Source organism: Sturnira hondurensis, unplaced genomic scaffold (genome assembly GCF_014824575.4).
Source record: "Sturnira hondurensis isolate 20B ecotype Veracruz unplaced genomic scaffold, ASM1482457v3 Scaffold0005252, whole genome shotgun sequence".
Classification (NCBI taxonomy): Eukaryota; Metazoa; Chordata; class Mammalia; order Chiroptera; family Phyllostomidae; genus Sturnira; species Sturnira hondurensis.
In genome coordinates, this window is record NW_028077883.1 from 919410 (window position 1) to 940230 (window position 20821).

At 35.7% G+C, this 20821-nt stretch overlaps 1 protein-coding gene across 1 annotated transcript; it reads right to left on the bottom strand.

Annotated features, from left to right (window-relative positions):
- Positions 1 to 6727: 6727 nt before the first annotated feature.
- Positions 6728 to 19566, bottom strand: TMEM106B (transmembrane protein 106B). The gene is made up of 8 exons (XM_037046380.1): positions 19368 to 19566; positions 15863 to 16084; positions 13872 to 13935; positions 12476 to 12635; positions 11451 to 11591; positions 11138 to 11187; positions 10307 to 10360; positions 6728 to 8975 (listed from the first exon to the last, which is right to left on the bottom strand). Exons 2-8 carry the CDS (start codon positions 16080 to 16082, stop codon positions 8837 to 8839), a joined length of 828 nt encoding a protein of 275 aa, XP_036902275.1. The 5' UTR covers positions 16083 to 16084; positions 19368 to 19566; the 3' UTR covers positions 6728 to 8836.
- Positions 19567 to 20821: the final 1255 nt, after the last annotated feature.

Below are 20821 nucleotides of genomic sequence, written 5' to 3' on the forward strand. Positions count from 1 at the left end.
GCTGAAGCAGTAAATAGACAAGAATCTCTATTCTCATGTTTATTATATTCTCGTATAGTCATATGGGCAGTAAATAAATAGGTATCTATAATATTTTACATGGCAATAGGTGCTATGGAAAAAAGTAAAAGGCATGAAAAGAAAAATGGAAATTCCATGGTGTTCATAGGGATGTTGAAAGCATTCTTGTTTATGTCCTTGTTTTTTTGTTTTTTAAACAGGCACAGGCTTATAAAAGTCAGCTAGTATTACAGGAAGAAAAGATACTGGTTGGAGAAGATAATGTTTTAAAAGTAAATATAATTTACCAATAATATAATTTTAGAAAATTCTATATTGCTTAACTTAAAAAACACAAAAGTTGTGTGTTAAGGACACAATTGAAAGTAATATATAATTAAGTAAGGGTTTAATTTTAAAAATTATAATTTATATGTGAACAAATAACTTTTGGGATAAAAGGCTTTTTACTCAAATTACAGAATTTCAGGTACAAATTTGTGATTTGAGAAAATACCAGGAAAAAGTCTGACTTTAACCTTATTCTTAAATCTACATAGATACCACTGATGTATCTATTTGTATTTCTTCACAGTAGAAATAATTGTTCAAAATTACCAAGAAGGCAGAAAATTTAGTTTTGCTTGGGAAGTGTATCTTTTCAAATTTAAGAATTAAATATCTGACGCATTATTAGGGATTAGTATTCTTTGTAGTTCCAGTTTCTTTTGGGTAATTTTTCTTAAAAAATGTTATCATCAGTACATTCTATTCATGAATCTAGAATTAATGAAAATAACTGTTGAAATCTCCATCATAAACTCATTTTACAATGACACACATTGATCAAAATCTCAAAACTTTAAAATGATTACTTTCAATACTCACCATTTGAAACATGTAAAAAATCACAAGTAATCAGAAAAACAGAGCATCCAGAGACACATGAAGAGATGCTCAATATCACTTGCTATTAGAGAGATGCAAATTAAAACCACAATGAGATACTACTTTACACCGGTGAGAATGGCTATCATAAACAAAGCAATAAACAACAAAATGTTGGAGAGGGTGTGGGGAAAAGGGGACTCTGGTCAACTGTTGGGATTGCAGATTGGTAGAACCACTATGGAAAACAGTATGGGATTTTCTCAGAAAACTAAAATTGGATCTGCCCTTTGACCCAGCAATTCCACTGCTAGGATTGTATCCTAAGAACCCTAAAACACCAATCCCAAAGAACATATGCACCTCAATGTTCATAGCAGCAAAATTTATAATAGCCAAGAGTTGGAAGCAAACTAGGTGCCTATCAGTAAATGAATGGATCAAAAAAGTATGGTACATATACACAATGGAATTCTATGCAGCAGAAAGAAAGGAACTCCTACCTTTTGCAACAGCATGGATGGAACTGGAAAGCATTATGCTGAGTGAAATAAGCCAGGTGTTGAAGGACAAATACCATATGATCTCACCTTTAACAGGAAGCTAAACAACAAAACAAACAAGCAAGCAAAATACAACCCAAGACACTGAAACAGAGAACAGGCTGACAGTGACCAGAAGGGAGGGAATTTCAAGGGAAATGGGGGAGGGATTTAGAGGAACATATCTAAAGGATACATGGACAATTGAGAAGGGTGGAAATGGGAGGGACGGGGGGAGCACGGGGGTGGGATGGGATGGGAGTAATAGACAGAATACTGTACTTAAAAAATAAAATGAAAAAAAATTCCAAATCACGTTTTTTCTTGTCATTTTCAAAGGGTACTTATAACATAAATGTAAATATAAATTGAAGCTTGTTTCCACCTGCATAGGATCTATGCTTCAGTTATAAACCAAAGGGGTTTTGCTGAATCACTCTAAGGTGTCACTGAAGCGGTGTCTTACACCACATTCCAGGCTGATGGCTTCGAGGGCCTTAGGAAGATGCACAGTCAGAACTACAGGTCTTCTGCTTCCAATTAAATCCAACCAGCTACGTTTTGTCATATATTGGGGTTCTATGAAAGTTTAAAAATTAGGTTTCATAACTTAAAAAAAATCTGAAAACCACTGATCAGAGGAACCAAAATCTAACAGAAAAAAAAACCCTCATGAATTTGCTATTGATCCTTCTTCCTCCCTTGATTAATTAGCTAGGGAAAGTACACCAGGTAATCTTATTTTTCCCGTTATTCTACCAGGATGTTTTTTTTTTTTTTTTGTCACAACTTCAGATCACACTACTTGATACGAGATGTTTAAAACCGTAATTAAAACACTAACTCAAGATGAAAAAGAGTGTTCCCGTCTAAAACAAAAACTTTTGAGTTGAAAAACCAAAGGAAGCCCTGGCCAGTGTTTCTCAGTGTATTGAGCACCTGCCTGTGTGCAATCTGAAAGGTTGTGGGTTCTAATCCCAGTCAGGGCACATACCTGGGTTGCTGGCCAGGTCCCCAGTTGTGGGCACGGGAGAGGCAACCTATGGATGTCTCTCACACATCGATGTTTCTCTCCCTCTCTGTCTCCCTCCCTTCCCCTCTCTCTAAAAGTAAATAAATGTTTTAAAAAAAGAAAATCTTTGTGACTGAACAATTCTTTTAAAAGTACACATTCTGGGGCAAAGGTCACCAAGTGTTTTGCTAAGTTTGGAGGGAGAGGGGATAGGAAACTTGAGCTGGGCATTCAAAGAGATAAGATCAGAGGATTAATAATATGGCCAAATAATTTTCTAGGGAAAAAAAATTTCAAGTGTGAGACAGATTCCAGAGATATTACAGAGGTTGAGCAGATAGAATTCAGCAATGGATCAGAAGCAAAGTGAGTGAAATAGAAATCAAAGATGATGCTAACATGGAGTCTGGGTAAAGACTGTAAGGATTGAAGAGCCTTAAGCAAAAGAATTTTCAATATCTACACTAATTTGTTTGTAATAAAGAGAATTTTTAAAAGCATAACCAAGACACTATACTGTTACAAATTTTATTTTTTCATGCTAAAATTTTTACAAATTTTATTGTGTCATACAGAATTACTAGAATAACAGTTACAAGTGAATTAAAAATAGCAGTTTGGGGCACTTCTATTCATTTTACTATCATAAGCATATTTTGTTACATGATTAGCAACAATAGTTACAATTACAGAACTGCTGGACATAGAAACTCAGTGTGTTATGATGAGGTTAATACATAACATAAACAAAGATAAGTGCCCAAACACAGTCTCATATTTTATATTATTCTTTATTCCACAGTTAGAATCATGGATTAGAATCTACTCCATAATGCCATAATCAAATATCTGACCAAACAAGTCAGCAAGGATTTCATTTTCTAAAATCTTATTTAATTTAGTTCTACATGGAAATATAAGACAAAATACACAAGGCATGTCTTGCTGATATTATATGCCTAAAACAAACCATTACATAATGAAATTATGCATGTTTTGCAAGTTGGCATATGTTCCATGTCACACAATAGTTAAAAGATGACGAGTACTTAAACAGTACTTAGAATCACCCAATACAGCTGATACAGTATCTCCCAGACTTCTAGTTTCTAAAATTCTGGGGAAAGTGAAATACTTTGAATTTGAACAGTCTACATGGTAGTAATATTAACTCTTGGCCATTGGCCCAATACTAATCCTTTTTGTTTTTTAGTATATAAAATATGCTGAAAACATTTCTCTTAAATCCATTTCATTTAATATAATTAAACAGAAGGCAACAACTTCCTTCTAGAAGACCTACATTTAGCTATGAAAAACTGACAGATGTACGTTAAATTAATTTGTGAAATATTTTAGGTTCAATACAGATCATAATATGTATCTTTTAATTTAGAGCCTGTGCTAAACACATGTAAAAAGAACTACAAACATAACCAATCTTATTAGTAGTTTTGAAAAAATGAAAATAACCACTTTCCCCAATAATAACTTTACAAATATATATATCACTTGCTTTCACCCAAATTAAGAATAAATTTCAAAAATCCATTGTGGAATTTATATTCTAAGCACAAAAATACATAAATATTAGTACTTCTAATCAGAAATTTCAGCTGAGAAGTGAAAATTTTACTTTGAAATAAGTCAATCTGGAACATAGAAGTGAAATATTTGATTATAGCACATTCAAATATATTTTGCTTTCATGTAAAAATAAACTTTTTAAAGAAATAATGGTTAGCAGTCTTTTTACTCTACCTTCACAAACACATTTTTCCTTAAAATAGTTTAAGATAAACATCTAATTTAAAATGGTTTTACAAAATACGTCAAATTAATTATTCTTAGATATATTTAAGCCAAATATTTGCTGCTACCAGACATTGAGTTAAATGTCATGACTTTATGGTAAGCAAATTTTGGCTTACAACCTAATAATATGAAATTCAATTTATACTGCTTATCAAAGATTGGTATGTATTTGTACATTTAAAATGTTTCATCTTTTAAAAGAAAAACCCCTAACATATGAATATTTTAAAAATCAATGATAAACATTTTTATTATACCAAAGAGCTACAAAATAGTAGAATATCCTAACAGTATTTTTGAAAATAGTTGATCCTTGAACAACATGGCTTTGAACTGCAGGGGCCAATTTATACACGAACTGCCCAGTGCAATTTAAACCAACATCGTTCATCAACTCCGTGGTTGGAAACCCTCATATGCAGATGACCCACTGTATTTACATGCTAACTATCGACTGGGTGGGAGGTTGGCACCCCTAACTTCCCCTTGTTCAAGGATCAACCATTCTCTCAAACACCTCAAAGTCTTGTGTATACTAAGTGCAACAACCAATGTATTTTTATAAATAAGACATTTTCAGAGATTGGAAAGAAAAGATGCTACCTGTAAGAGCAGTAATGCTTGAGTCAAACAGTGTTGTTGTGAATCCGAATCTGCCACTTACAATCGTACCCATATTTCTTAATTTCCCTAAAACTCAGTTTTCTCAGGTATGAAATGGGAAGCAACCACAGGATCTACCTTAGAGTGCTCTTCTAAGGAGTAACATAAAGCATATATAAGATTTATATAGCATGTGACACAGGAAGGAACCATTAATATTAGCTACACCAAGCAGTGACTGACTCTGGGGTCAAGTATCTAAAAAATTATTTTCTTAAATAAGATGTAATCATCATATAAGGGATTATTAAAGAACTTTAAAAAAAGCAAAATAGCATGGGAGAGCTGGAAACGTGCCCTCCAATGAAATATCCAGAATTTTATTGCAATAACGGTAAGACTAAAAACCATAAAGTCTTCACTAGACTAACATTTGAAGTCTCCTGGGTTACTTTTATTATGTTTTGGCAGTCACTTCCTATATATTTCAACAATGCAATGTGTCATTTCCAAACTACAATTCAGAGGATCTAAAGTGAGTATTATTTTCTTGTCATGAATTTTTAGAGAATCACCTCATTGGTCTAAAAAAACAAAGAAGGCATAGAAAAACCGTACACAAATAAAATCAGTCATTTACATGTTATGTACAATAAAGTGACCATTTTAGCAATTTCACTCAATTTATCTGGTATCTAATTTTCATACTGTTCATATTTCAAATCTCAAAAATCTGTATTATTTGTAAACAGTTTCTGATGATGTATCAGTCATATTTTTATTGGAATGACCAAGTACTAAATTTTACAGAAATATTAAGCTATAGATTATGTTCCAAAATATTTTACTTGTGTCCACTTCCCATATGAAATATTTCAGGTACCAACTTAAAGTTACCCACCGATATGATTTTGATTGTCACTATTAAGCACGTGAACAGTTTTTCTAGTTTGTGATCATACTAACCTGAATCAACAGGCTTTCCGATGGATATTTTGAATAACAGAGCAGAAATATGGGAGAGAGAAAAACTAGGTCCAGCCTGTCAAACTACTTAGTAACTTCAGCAAGTCCCTCAACTTCTCCACGCCCCTCCCTCCTTCTCTAAAAGATGAGAATCCCACCACCCTATCTCCCCTGCCTCACAGGGCTATAAGAAATCACATGAGAAAAACACATAAAAGGGCTCTGAAAAGGACACAGTGCTGTACCCATGTAACATCAACACACAGAGGCTTGTTGCAGTATGATGCTTGGTTAGAATGATCAGTCTATTAAAAGTGTAATTTGAAAGGAAGTTATTCTCGGAAGTATGGGAAAAAATTTGTAACATCTTTACCTTGTCCTTCCGATAAAGTCTGAGAGCAGTTTTAAAAGATGCATTGATAGCTGTCCTATTACCATGTAAGAAACTAAATAGGACAACAACCTAAGAAAAGATGAACTTCATTCATTCTTTTAGATTTTTTAAAGTGACTGTAAGTTGAATTCACCTGAATGTGTTTCGATAGTTTCATCACTTCACAGCCTGCTGTTTTAGGCTAATTCTGGTACTTAGTTAACGCTCTCTGAAACTACTGGTTTTTTACTAATTTTAAATTCTAGTTTTTTTTCTGACTTAAAACACAGAAAATAGGTTTAAGTTTTTAATTTCGAGAATGAAGGAAAAAACCACTCAAACCAAGTCACAGAAAGAAAAGGCTCCCTCACTTTCCTGCTTCTTCAGTAGATACTATGAATTTATTCTGAAAGAGTATTAGAATCACAAATCAACAGAAAAATTCATTTAATTTATCCTATATAATTTTCTAAGATTAAAAGATAATAAAGCAAGAAAATAAATCAGGACTGATTTTTGTAAAAGACATATCTGAAGGATCACTCTGAAGAAATAAATGTTATTTTCAAGGAAACAGGACATGAGAACAAATTGAGAACAAAACCAAAAATGATAAAAACATTTTTTGGTTTTACACTTACTCACTGAACTACTATTATCTCTAGGTCACTAGCTGAATGAGAAACTAGATGAGGGATCAGCCAAGTATGTAGAAACAGATTTGGAAGCTCTGATATAGATGATTGTTGAAGACATGGCAGTAGAAATTCTGAGGCAAAAGAGGGTCTACATAACACTGGTTAAAAGAGGTCAAAAGATAGTGAAGGGAAATGAAACAAGAATGACAAAACACAAAGAGTCAATACACTAGAGAAGCGTGCAGTTTCAAGAATGGCAGTGGTCCAAAATAAGGAAAAATTAAAAGAAAGAGTGGGTTTGACTATGAAGTCCATAATAAATGTAAAGGGGTGACATTTAGTTAACAACAAGAATGAGTGAATTAGGAATGAATTAAGGGAAGACAGAGTAGTTTAAAAAAAAAGGCAAAGCATTCTACCTATGTATTTAAATGTTCATTCAGGAAAACTTGGGAGAAAATGATATGAAAACAAAAGGGAGACCAGAGTGTGTCTAAAGGCAGGAGGAGGGCTTCATAATAAATAATTACTAAATCACTGTCAATTATTGGTAATTATTAAATAATTGATCATTATTTATTAATAATTAATCTAATAATTAAATACAGTATATATGTTTTAAAGTTGAGCGTCAGACTGATAAATAGATATGTTTTGGACCTAAGTTAGGCACTTATCAGGGGAAGGTTAGGGGGAACCTAATTTCTGTTACTGGGGAACAGAAAGAAACTAATCTGAAATCACCCCCTTTTTTTGGTATCACACTCAGCCCCTACACTCAGCGGTATGCCTTTAAAAGGTACTTAGACCTTAGTAAGTGAAAGGCAAAAAGCCCAACTGGTAAATGGTACTGAAAGTATAAAACAACACAGTGAGTAAGTCAATAATTTACACTTGAAAAAATATATAAATAAAATTCAAGCCTAAAGTAAAAACTTCAAAAATGTAACTGCTAGGTACATGATATCTATATGATGTGCAAAGTAATTGAGTTTTTGAAATCATTATTTCAAAAGGTTTTATTTTCATATAGCCACTATCATTTAATAATATGATTTCTTAGATAATTTCAACCAAAGAAATAATTTCTACCCTTAAAGCATTCGTAACATTGATAAGTTGGGTACCAAATAGTTGTGAAGTATCTTCACAATTTCTAGTATGAAAAGCAACATTAAAAAGAAGTGGAGCACCAAAATAATTCATTCCAAATCTACCTTACGCCTGATCTAATATGTAAATGGAAACATTCACATTCCATAGGTTTCTGAATTCCATTTCCTGTTTTATATTCATGAGCTACTTACTTTATTTTGAATCTGTGTCACTTTGATATTTATTAAAGCTGTATAAAAGCCATGCAGTTTATCTACAATATTGTACATTAACTGTGTTTGAAGACTACACAAAAATTTCACAGAACTATAAAATAGAACGACATGTGAAACATTATTTAGAGACTTTAGGACAAAAAAATGCAACTGAGTAGAATTTCAACAAATGGAAAATTGAAAATGTTTAGCTAAAAGGTAAAATATCATATAGTTGAAATACTGCCTTGCAGCAATAGGAATTTATAAGAGGGAAAAAAAGGTTATTCCTTAAAAGTCTTTCATAAAGAACAGGCTACCAGTAATAGTCTATAAAAGCTTTCAGAAATAAACTTCCTCAAATTACGTGCATCACGAAACATGTTTTCAGTAGTGACTGGAGCTGTGAATTTTAAATATTTAAGTGTCCTGTAGGGAAAGTCTCCGTTTCCCCCTTAGAGGAGTGGGGGTGGGGGTGCAGAGAGAGGAAAACCAATCGGTCAAGTTAGATTCGAGGTCCTGTTACAAATGTCACGAACACAGAGTGAAGAGCTGCGGGAACTCGCAAGTCCACAGACTTTTAGCTCTATTTTAGGTCTGTTCAATTTAAGATAAATCAGGGAGTAAGTACCTCAGTGTTTAAAAAATATCAATAGGGATTTCTCCTCCAGCTGCATCTCTTTCGATTCTTACTGCTGTGGCTGGAGCACGTTCAGATATTCAGACTGCCCCAGCTGGTAGGTTGTGTTCCTTCCGCAGTCCACGTACTGGTACCTCTCCTTGGATATCTGTTCAGGATGTCCGAAGTAGGTTGTTGTCACAGTGACTCTAAAAATTAAAAAAAAAAAAAAAATGGAGAGAAATACCGAATAGTTACATATAAAAAGTTTTCTAAAATGAGAATATTCTTATCCATCAAAATTCTCTCCAGACACAGACTATTTGATTAATGATAGCTTTGCATTCTGGTCATGGGTCTCTCAGGTAATTTCCCCAACCAACGGCAGAAATGCAGGTTGAGCCAGCCCTATCCAAGTAATTATATACAACAAATGTAATTTTTGTTTTAAAAAGTAAGGCAATGGGGGGGGGGGTTACAGTTGTGAGTACATGAAACAGTTTATTCTTGTATCAGTATTTACTATTTAATTACTTTCCCTGTGAACTGTAAGCCTACTTTTGCGCACCCCCATGTAAGCTCATTACTCAATTAAAAACTATATAGTTCTCTCATCACAAGAAAAAGGGTTAATCAAATGTCAGCTCATGGCCCAAATATTAAACCTACAACTTACTGTTTTTAACAGCTTAGGATAACACCCAATTTACAAACCAGTAACATCACTTCTCCTCACTAATGCTAATGATCATTTACCACAGGCAGCAAGGAACTGCACGTTGAGTTCACTCCTCGCTGTCCCAAACACGTGCCTTCCTCCTGAGTTCTTACAAGGTCCCAGTTCACGATTCAGCAGCCACATGATCCTGAACTACTTCTTGAACTCCCGTCTCCTCATTTGTAAAGTACGGTAACATTTATTGGACGTCACAGCACACTTGTAATACTTAAAAACCAACTGAGATGGCATTTTTAAAATGTTGTATATGCTAGAAGCCAGCGATTTTCAACCTTTTTCATCTCATGACACACATAAAGTAATTACTAACATTCTGCAGCACACCAAAAAATGTATTTTTGGCCAATCCAACAAAAATAGGTATAATTTTGATTGATTTAAAAAAGTAATTATAGTAATTACCTACTCTTTATGTTCCAAAATGACTTTAAAAAATCAGGTGCTGCCCTTGTTAGTGTGGCTGAGTGGACTGAATGCCAGTATGCAGACCGAAAGTTGCCAGTTCGATTCCCAGTCAGGGTACATGCCTAGGTTGCAGGCCAGATCCCAAGTTGGCAGCAGGCAAGAGGCAACAGATGTTTCTCTCCCTCTCTTTCTCCCTCCCCCTTTCTAAATAAAATTAAATAAATAAATAAATAAATAAATAGACAGACAGACAAATAAAAGAGGTCAGTGCCCCTGACTAAGTAGGCAGGTAATACATGTTTTAAAAATTTAAAAATTCTTGTGGCACACTGGTTGAAAATCACTGCTCCAAGCCAACATTATAAATCTCAGATTTAGACAAAAATTCATACTCACTGCATCATGAGTACTATGTTATGCACTTTGATGTAACTCAGTGTACAGAAATCACTGTTAAAGAGGAAAGAATGTGAGTAAATGAGATTTATAACATCATAATTTTGAAAGTTTATTTACAATTCTTCCTACGCTAAAGTTGATACTATAAAGATGTAAATAAGCATTTTGGTTGAGCATTTTTTGTATCTCAAATAAAGAGTAATATTTTCATTAATTCTTACTCTAAAGACAAACATGCTTTTCTGTTATTGCAGTTGTAAAGTTGTGTTAACATGCCACAATTTACTTCTACTTGTTGTTCACCTTTTGAAATTTTACTAACTAGTTTGTTACTCAAATTCTATATCAGGCCAATATCAAAAGATGATGAAAATTTATCACTGTTTTACTTAATAGGGGTTAATAATCATTTAGAACCAATTTAAAAGCTTTAGAACTTCAATAGAGTATTATACACTATTAATCTTCCTACAATAAAACATCAATAAATAATACAATATAAGAGAATAAGTAATAGAATATAAGAGAATACAGTTCTTTTAATCCAGTAAACAAAAAGTGACAAGGTTTATATGATCTAAATTCTAAAAACTAAAAATAGTTTTTTGTTTACAAATGTTGTACATAAATGTTAAGGTATGTTGAAAAGAGAGAAGAACAGAGATGAACAAAACCCAAAAGGAATACTAAAACATGTGGTCTTGTGATTGCTAAGATTATAGAATATTAAATATATATATTTAATTCTTTATAGACTTCATAATTTATAATTATAAATGACAGACTTTATAATTTAATGACAGAAAATTATTAAAACTCAGAACTTACTACATATAACTCATTTCCTCTGCTATGATAGTAGGTACTGTGTAATCAATCTGAAAGGCAAAAAATGAAAATAAACAAATACAGAATAGGGATCAATCAAGTATAATCAACTATTACAGATACATTTCACAACTTCAAAGAGTTCAGAAATCTCCCCTTATGAGTCTGATGCTAAGACTTTCTCATGTACACATTCATGAGATACATTTCAAAGGCAAGCTTTTGAGAATACCCTCACCTACTTCAAGTGAGTATGATAAACAAAGTTGAGGCTCATTTGACTTCTCCAAAGTATTTCATGACTGAAGCTTACCTGTTTCATATCCAGGGGACCAATATTTGTTATGTTGTTTAAGCGTGCCTTTCCAATAACTGTTTTTGAAAACTGAACTTGTGCAGTGATGTTTTCAACTTCCACAGAGTAATAGTTATTGTTCGTTATATTCAATGTGTTCTGCAAAAGAAAGCAGGCCAAAAATGTACAAGTTTTCTGAAAATTTGCAAAACAAATATGCATCCAACTAAAAAATGGCTTCAGTTAGGGCAATGCTTCATTACTAGAATAAAAGTTTTAACAAAAATGTTAGAGAACATTAAATTAACCAACTATTTGCTATTTATACATGAATACTATGTACAGAATATATTACAATAAACACACAATGAAAAAAAATAAGGCCCAGAAATGGTACAGGAATACAGAAAAATGTACTCGTGACCTTAGCAAAAATGAAATAAAAATTTTTTTTAAGTTTCATCTTTTACTCAATGTTAATATAGTAAGCGGTTACTTATTCTAATAAATACAAAGATGGCCATATAAAATGTTAAACTGTAACTTAAGTAACTTTCTTTGTTTAAAAGAAATTGGTATTTTAACTTACACACAAATAGACATTTCCACCAGGTCACTGTGGAGAAGAAATGGAATGGAATCAAGTCTGTCTGACTGGAAAGAAATGTAGGGGCATCACTTAGGCTACACTCAGGTAACAGGTGGACCCAACTTCTGTGATTCCAATTCACAACGGTCTCAAATTTGGGATCAAATGTTGAAAAGTAAAAGGACTGTAAATATATTTTTTGCTAACAATTAATTAATTCATTTACCCTCCTAAAGGCATCTTCAAATGCTAAATGATTCTGTATCCACGACTGTCAATATTTATTATTCACCACGTCAGCAGAACTGGAAATAACAGAGAAGGGCAATATCCAATAGCAGACATACAGTAAGCCAACCAACCTATGTCACATTCCATATTCTCTCAACAGGGACAAAGGTGCTGCTTATCATCATAAAGGAATGAAGTATTTTTAATGTAAACTTTTACTTACTGTAATATTTAAATATATTGTACGCTTTTCAGTATCATAACTGACATATGCTGATTTTACACCAATGTATTTCACGTCGATAGAGCGAGGGAAAAGGAAAAACACTGCCAACCCAGAAATCAGCAGACAGACAAACACAGAAGCCATCACGTACAGTTTTCTGGGGGGGAAAAATGGAGAATTTAAATATACATATGTGCATCACAAATTACATAATAAAACATTTAGAATATTTTCGACTTGAACTTCCCCCCCATTATGCTAGCACTGTAAGATATATTTTATCAACTTTTTAAATTATATAAGTACTGAGTAGGGTTGGGTTTGAGTCTATTAAGTGTTAAATGTTCTCCTTAAAAGATGTACTTAACCTTAGTGAAGACTGGGATTTCAGACTTATAGACGGAACATTAGTACAGTGATTCCCAAACCGGACTGCATGTTAAATATCAAGATGGGGAGTTTTCGAAATATACTGATTTCAAGACTCCCTCCCGAATTCACTACAGAGGAATTTTCACATGTCAATTTTGCCACCATGATTCCGTGAAGTGATTGCTCCTCAGAACCACTTCTGAAGCTTTTAAAAATGACACATCTACTTGCCTCATCAATTTCACCCCAAGTTTATAGCCATCCTGTTGTTATAAAAAATATTTTAAAAGATGGCTACTATGTATACCCACTTCGATACTTCTGAGATTTCTCTAGTTTCTGAACCTTTTCTTTCCCACTAAGGTTCTTCCTTAGGAGGTGCCTGTCCTTTTTTTAAGCTTTTTACTGAGTTTCCCTCAGGTCTCTGGTCCAGCTCCTGCTGATATTCTCGTGGCCCTTCAGTGGACCTCTGCGGCCTTCTGTGCACCCTCTCCAAGCTCAAGCATGAGGAGTCTTCCCGGTGTAACAGGTTATTCTTTGAGGTATCTGCTGAAAGTCCTCTGGGATCCTATTCTTTTGAGGCGCGGTATTTGTTTTGGTATCAGGGGTCTTAGGACTCTCAGGAACTCTCCATCTGCTTCTCGTCACAACTTCCACACAGCTGCTCTGCATGTTAGGTCCTTGCTATCACCATGGTTTGAAGAGCTGTTTTTATGGCTTGGGGAACACTTTAACACCTGGTTTTAAAATAAACATGTTTTCTCTGTGTTTTCTACTCCTATTCTAGGTTAGTCTGTTTTCATTAAATGAATTTGAGAAGATTCAGATACTATGCTGCTTTCATGACCTTACTCCAACCGGGATTCTCTTTTTTATGACACACAGCATATGAGAGCATAACTTAATAATCTGATGGCATTTTTTCTTTTATAGTGTTAACTAGAGTAATTATTATACATACTTTGAAAAGAAAGAAATACAAGAGAACATAAAACCTTGTCACTTTCTGAGAATCACTTACGTTCTTCTTGGCCTTAATCTCTGATCACTATATGGAATCAATGCCACCAACTGGTTTTCTTGCCCTAAAAGTGAAAGAAGTTTAAAAATTTATTAACACGATTAATTAGAAATACAGTAGCTCTGCAATGAAGTCTGGTTTGGAATGACCAAAATACCATGTAACTGCTCTCAAAATCTTCCAATATTATCCAGTAGAAGTTGCATTCCAGGGCCGGTAGCTGTGTTTTTATACCTAGAGATCTAGCTGATTGGAATAGTATACAGAATGAGAAAGAGTAATTCTTTGCTGAAATGAAAAACTTTTCACCGAACCTTTCTTCAAGTCAACAGTGCCCCTTTAAGACTGACTTGGTTATCTGGAGGAGAGCAGAAGAAACATATCACTCTCTCTGTATCCTAACACCCCTGTAACTACAGAGATTTCTTCGCCACCCCCTTGAAAACCACAACTGACACACACTCAGTCTCAGGCTCCAAGAGCCCCTGTATGAGGCTTACGGGACTCTCGGAGGCCAAACCCCTCTCTACATTCAGTCACTTCAAAATCCATCATTTATTTCTTGGGTTGAGCTAAATCCACAAACTGTAATAGATAAAACAATCTTTAAATGCCAACTTTCCAATCTATCTGTATTAACTATTAAAGCACCATGGTCAAATTCTTTTTTAAAACTTTTCATAACACTTCCATCATTCCTCCTAGACCCCTCTGCAATGCTCCCCTCATTTACACTATCCGCAACACACCCAAATAAAAAATATATATTATGTATATATGTCTCTCTGTGTGTATATAAATATTGCATCTTGCTTGGTAATATTCATTTGGCTAAACTACAATTCGTTAAAACCAACCCTTTAACTACTATGCATATATCCACACAGTTACATGTGGACAGACAAAAACACATAACTATGCTCACTGGTCTCATTTTAGATCACTAATTTCAAGTGGCCCTTAATATGCCAATAATCATACTGTATTTCCTTAGTTCATACTCACAACCTGACATTCCAAGACCACGATTTCATAACTTCAACCCTCTTCTGAAACCTACAATTCCTTCTTTCCCAGATGTGGCAAATAGAACTTCCACACACTCCTACCTCCATACCCAGCCACCCACCTTTCTACTTCTGTGCCCACACACTCTACCTTCTCTTCTGTCACGAAGAGTAGCCCTATCCACTTGTACACTAGATCTAATAATTCTCCCGTCTCCTGATTACCAGTGTTTTCTCTGTGGATCATTCTCATTAGCATATAAATACATTCACTTCATCGTAAAAAATCCCTCTTGACTTCAAAGACCCTTCTAGCTATACCACTTCTGTTTTCTACACAGTATCCCTAACCCCCCTAAAAAACTATCTTCCCACTATGTAACTTTGTTTCTCTTACACTCTCTTGATCCCAGACTTTACATGATATCCATACTTATGCACGGTACCAAACCGGCTCTGCAAAGGTCTCCAGTAGTCCTACATCACCAAATCCTAGGGTCTGTTTTCAGTCCTCATATTAATTCATCTCTCAGTAGCACCTAAAATAGTTGATCACTCCTTCCTCCTTCTTGGTATATGTTCTACAGTCATCTTCCAGGGTACCACAGACACAGATTTCCTCTTCCTACTCTAGCTGCTCTTTTCAGGGCCTTTGCTATTTCCTTCCCAGGTAACTGACCTCAAATGTAATGCCCCAGGATTCCCCAGCCCAAGGCATTATCAGAGACTCTTCTAGACTTTATAGTGCCACTCTGTCCTTCCACCAGGGCCTCTCCAGTTCACATGATCAACTTTGACCAAGCAGGAAATGAGAAGAGCACAAAGGTACTTCTACCATTTCTACTGTTACCACTGCTCCTAAAGTAGCCTACAAACAGCATATGGGGATTATTCCCCCATTTGACTCATTATTATATACCATCCCTCTTCATGTAGCTCCTCTATGCTTGGAATCATTCTTTAAAGGGAGAACAATGCACATACCCCTAGGAATCCTTCCTGTTCCTTGACAAGTGGGGCAAGTGACACTGTCTCTTCCTGTAAACTCCACATACGGAAACTGAGAGACATCTCCACTTCTTCCATCTTCATTATGGACTTCGCTATTAACCAGTCCATTCCTCATGTTTTCTGTGGATGCAACTCCACCATAAGCATCTTCTTTAGTTGGATGCAAAGGCAAATGAGAAAAAGACTTTCCCATGTCTAAAGAAAAAGAATAATCTTAGAGTAAAATTTAGGAAAAAAATGTATACTCAAGAACATTATGGGATATTTATACCAATCTACTATATTCTGCCATGTATAATATGTACATTTTTACCCAAATTTTTGAGGGAAAAACAAGAATGTGTATTATACGTGAGTAGTACTAATTCCATGTCTATGTAAATGTTTTTAATTTTTATTTATGCTTATGCGTTAAAAGTGTAACTCTAGCAAGCAATAATGACATCTGTATGCAAAATAATACCCTTTATAATACAGAAAACAAGTACCTAAATATAAACAAATAAAAAATAAATTAAAGAATTAAAACGAAAGATTTTTTCCCCTGAAAGTCTGAGCAAAAACCATGGGTGTGCATTATACACAGGAGCACATTATACATGGCAAAATATGGGTAATTCATTAAAAGAAACTACAAGGAATATTCATTCAAACATTCAAACTACTTTGGGGACTAGGCCCTGGCTGGTGTGGCTCTATGGATTGAGTGTCAGCCAGTGAACCAAAGGGGCGTGGGTTTGATTCCAAGTCAGGGCACATGTCTGGGTTGTGGGCCAGGTCCCAATCGGGGATGCATGAGAAGCAATCGCATGTTGATGTTTTCCTCTTTCTCCCTCCTTATCCCTCTCTCTAATAAATAAATTTTAAAAACTTAAAAAAATTACTCTGGGGATCAGAATTATATTCAATTAAAGTAATATCTGAAACAAGGGATACATTTCCTGGAGTCCAAAAGTGTTTTTCAAACAAATTATTGTGAAATGCTATCACACCAGATTTGTGGTGAGAATGGGCTTTCCAACAACTCATATAGGCTTATGATTTGATAAGCCTATATTTCCTTTAGGCTCTCTAAAAAATAACATGCAGGTTTCACATTTCTTAGAATAAAACAAAACCACATTCTACCTTTAAAATACTTGGCACTGAAGGTGAAAGTTGGTTTGGGTAGATAACAGCTGGATATTATATGTATTGCCAAGTAAATTCAAAGTAGTATTTTTTTCATTATTTTTAAATAATGCTCCTTTGTGATAAGTAAAATTTACAATCTCTCTTGACCTTGAATGTCTTGCTTTAAACATTTACACACTTGCAACAAAAAAATACTCAAAAACCATATCCTACAGTTTTTTCTCTCATTCAGCAGTTGGCAGAGTTAAAAAAATGAAATTAACATTCCAAAATACTGAATATAACCTACACATACAAAACAGAAATATATAGAACAGTAACTTCAAACTTTTATGAAGACAGTACCAAAAATAACAGGGAATATTAAATCCAAACTTAAAACCTGTCTCTAAATCTGTATGTAATTAGTATTACTACCTAGATAAAAATAGCCTCTGCAGGTAGATAATGCAATAACATTGCAGGAAGGTCATACAATTTTAAGAATGAAAAGAACTGAAGTGATACTGAAACCAGAAAAAAAAGGCATTCGTGCTGCCTGTCACACACCAAACCCAATAAGCTGAGACAGGGATTAAATCTTTATGGGCACTTAGTTCAGATGGCTGGCGATCTGAGAAGAGGGGGCCCCTTACATTTCCCTTCCAAACTAGCCTTTTTATAACAGAAAACAAAGTGCAGTGAGGAGTGAAGGGTTTAGAAATTCAGGGAAAATTAAATTAAAAAAAATAAAAAAAAACCCTGCAGTATTCTTGCCCTGGGCAGTTAGCTAGCTGTTCCGGGGTGGGTGGTGGTCTATCTCTCCCTGGAACACAATGGTCCAGATGACTCCACTTGTTCCCCAGGCAGTAAGTAATCTTTAGCTGTGCCCTAGAAGGTGGGCTCTCTCTCCTGGGAGTGGTGGGCCTTACCTGCAGTTCCTGAAACAACAGCTTTAACATATGCATTACCTACTAGGCTTATTAATTAAGTACCTTAAACTAAAATTTTCCAACTCTTGACTCCCCTATCAATATGATCTCACCTGCTGATATTGAGGGAAAATTAATAAAGTGATAAAGCAAAATTTAAAAATTTCTTTTCTAAATTTGATTATATGCCTTTTATTAGTTCCTAAAACTAGATTATAGACATTTATAGAAAGAGAGAAATTATAATTCTTTAAATTTTTTTCACTGATTTGACAAAGGAAAACTGACACTCAAAATAATTCCATGTACAAAAGTTTGCTTTTTAAAAGTGGACTGGCATCCATGTGTAAGCAGCGGGGTGCAAAAAAACTATTCAACCAGTAGACAAACTTGAAATTAGAGAATGATGAGTAAAGATGCTTATTTTCACTATTTAAAAACTATGTACACATTATCCGTGTTGAGTTCAAAAATATAAATAATTTATGACTTCTACAAACGCATTATTTTGTCTTGATTTGTTTCAATGACGCTGAAGCTCAGCCAAACCAGTACTTGCCAGGCACAAGTTGTTCCACAATGAAAACATCACTGTCCCCACACTGGAATGCCTTAGGGAGAAAAAACACGCAAGGCAAAACCAGTGGCTGTCAAACACTTGCCTTGATTCTGCCTATGACAGGTGTTTGTTTCAAGGCTAAGGACAAGCGCCAGACCTTACTAGGCGCTGGATATTCCTGTCCTTCCTACCAGATTTTCCTCAGAGCCCTGATGAATTTAATCACTTTTATTCCTGGAGGCTGGTTGGCGTTCAGAGAGGTTCTAGCCCCCCCTTCTCTTCCCCGTGCTCAGTGTTTTTGTTTGATCGTTTTTAATCTTTTATCGGAGTCTTTAACTTACTAAAAACAACATGGATCTCAGACTCAGCATGAAGTGGGAAAAAATAAGCACAGCACTCCATCCAATTTAAAAGGGTCGTGGTTTTCTGTGATAAAGAAGGAAGCCAGGCACTTCCGTCAGCTACACAAACAAAACAAAACCCAGCATACAGCCTACTCTGCAAAGGTTAAAAATAAGATCCAGGCAATGGTGCAGGAAAACTCGAGAACAGCAAAAAAAAAAAAAAAAAAAAGAGAGAGAGGACACCGGGCCGCACAAGGTATGGCGGCCTGGAATCAACCTGGGGAGTCAGGCTTGAGCCGGAGCTGGAGCCGAAGCCAAAGCCGAAGCCGAAGCCCCTTGAGAGGAGGCTGGCTCTGGGTAGGAGGAGGTGGCACAACACCTCCATCAACACAGCCCCGAGCTCCTAACCCGCCGCTTGGCAGGTCCGGCTCCCCCGAAGCCTCCCCTCCAGCCCCTCGGCTTTCCCCACAGTGCCTCAACTGGCCTGGCTCCGGAAAGGGGCCTGGGGCTGCACGCCCAGGGTCGCTCACCTGTTCGCGTATTGCTGTGCAGTCCCCAGCTGCTCCAGCGCGAACAAGCCCGAGGACTGGGTCACGAGGTACGCAGTCCAGGAGCTGGCGCAGAAGGGACGACCCCGCTGCAGGGTCGCCGCGGAGTCAGGGGGAGGCACGGCGCGACGATGAAGTCAGCTGACGTTCTACCCTCCTTTAACTTGCTCCGCGCCTGCGCAAAGCATCTTTGAAGGAGGTGTGGCCCAGAATCTTGCTCCACGCATGCGTCTTTCTTCCATCGCCCTAAACCGGGAAGCTCGGGTGCTATGATGTCTTGGTCTCCCAAGACTTAAAGTGAAAATTAGCCGCCCCCGCCCTGGAAAATTTAGAAATAACTATATATCCCTCCCAGTTAGACAATTTCCTTTTGCAAAGAGGAAAAAGTGCACTTTCTGCCTCAGCTCTCAGCTGAGCAGTCCTCCAGTGCTCGCTCTGTGAGTTGTCCTGGACATTTGCAACGGTGAGAGCGGGAGGAACTGGATAATACAGACTTACGGCTTTTAATTATATTAAGTCGTATTTATTTTAAAGAAGGAAACTGTAAGCCTGAAGGAATTCTGGGTTTTGTGGTTTTGTTTTTTGGTTTGTGTGGGGTTAGGTTTTTATTCCCGTTTTTGCACGTGGTGTTTTCCCTCCCGCTTCCGCTTAACTCTGGTTAGTTAACAGGAGTTTGAGATCCTGGCCCAAATCCCAACTCTTCAACTCGTAGCTGTCACTTGGGCTACTCTCCCCAACATCTCGAAGTCCAGGTCGTCTCATTTAGAAACTGAGAATAATAATACTGAATTATTTTGAGGATTAAATGAAATATGGGAACAACTGTCCAGGACAGAGTAGACTCATGGCTTACAGAAAGCTTAACAGTTAATGAATTGTTGTATATATGGCATAACATATGTAATAATAGTCTAAGAAGGTATTGACTGTTTTATCTCTCTATTCTGACAGGATCAGTGTATTTGACCAATGGAATGTGAAGATACGTGAAAGTAAGAAATGCAAGTCAAAACCATGTACATATAATGTTTAAAATTATATAGACGTGTAAGTGTGAGATAATGAGCCTTCTCACACAGTTTTGGAAAAGATGTAAACTCAAATTTTCTGCCTGGCAGTTAAGAAATATGTATCAAGAGTATTACAAATTTTAATTTTCACTTCATTTACCCTACAGTCCCATCCTGTGTAATTCATCTTAAACCTAAGGAGAACTCTGAAAATATTTTTCTGTTCATTTACCCTAAATGTCTAACAATGGGACATTTAGTCCATGTCTTCCTAAGGTGAAGACTGGGTGGGCATCCTCCATTAACACTGTTTAAAATTTCAAAATACATAGCTTATCTTCAGCAAGTCAGAGTCACCAGAACCTCAGTCTCCCAAGAGTTTGCAAGGGGTGGGGGAAGAGACATACAACAGAGTTAATGTACATT

What these genes read in the sequence shown, in the direction of transcription:
- TMEM106B (XM_037046380.1), bottom strand. Translation starts at nt 16,082, where the DNA reads ATGGGAAAGTCTTTTTCTCATTTGCCTTTGCATCCAACTAAAGAAGAT. An exon ending in AACAGGAAGGATTCCTAGGG is followed by an intron (nt 13,936 to 15,862) that starts GTATGTGCATTG and finishes TTTCACTTTTAG; the next exon opens with GGCAAGAAAACCAGTTGGTG. An exon ending in GAGGAAATGAGTTATATGTA is followed by an intron (nt 10,361 to 11,137) that starts GTAAGTTCTGAG and finishes CCTCTTTAACAG; the next exon opens with TGATTTCTGTACACTGAGTT.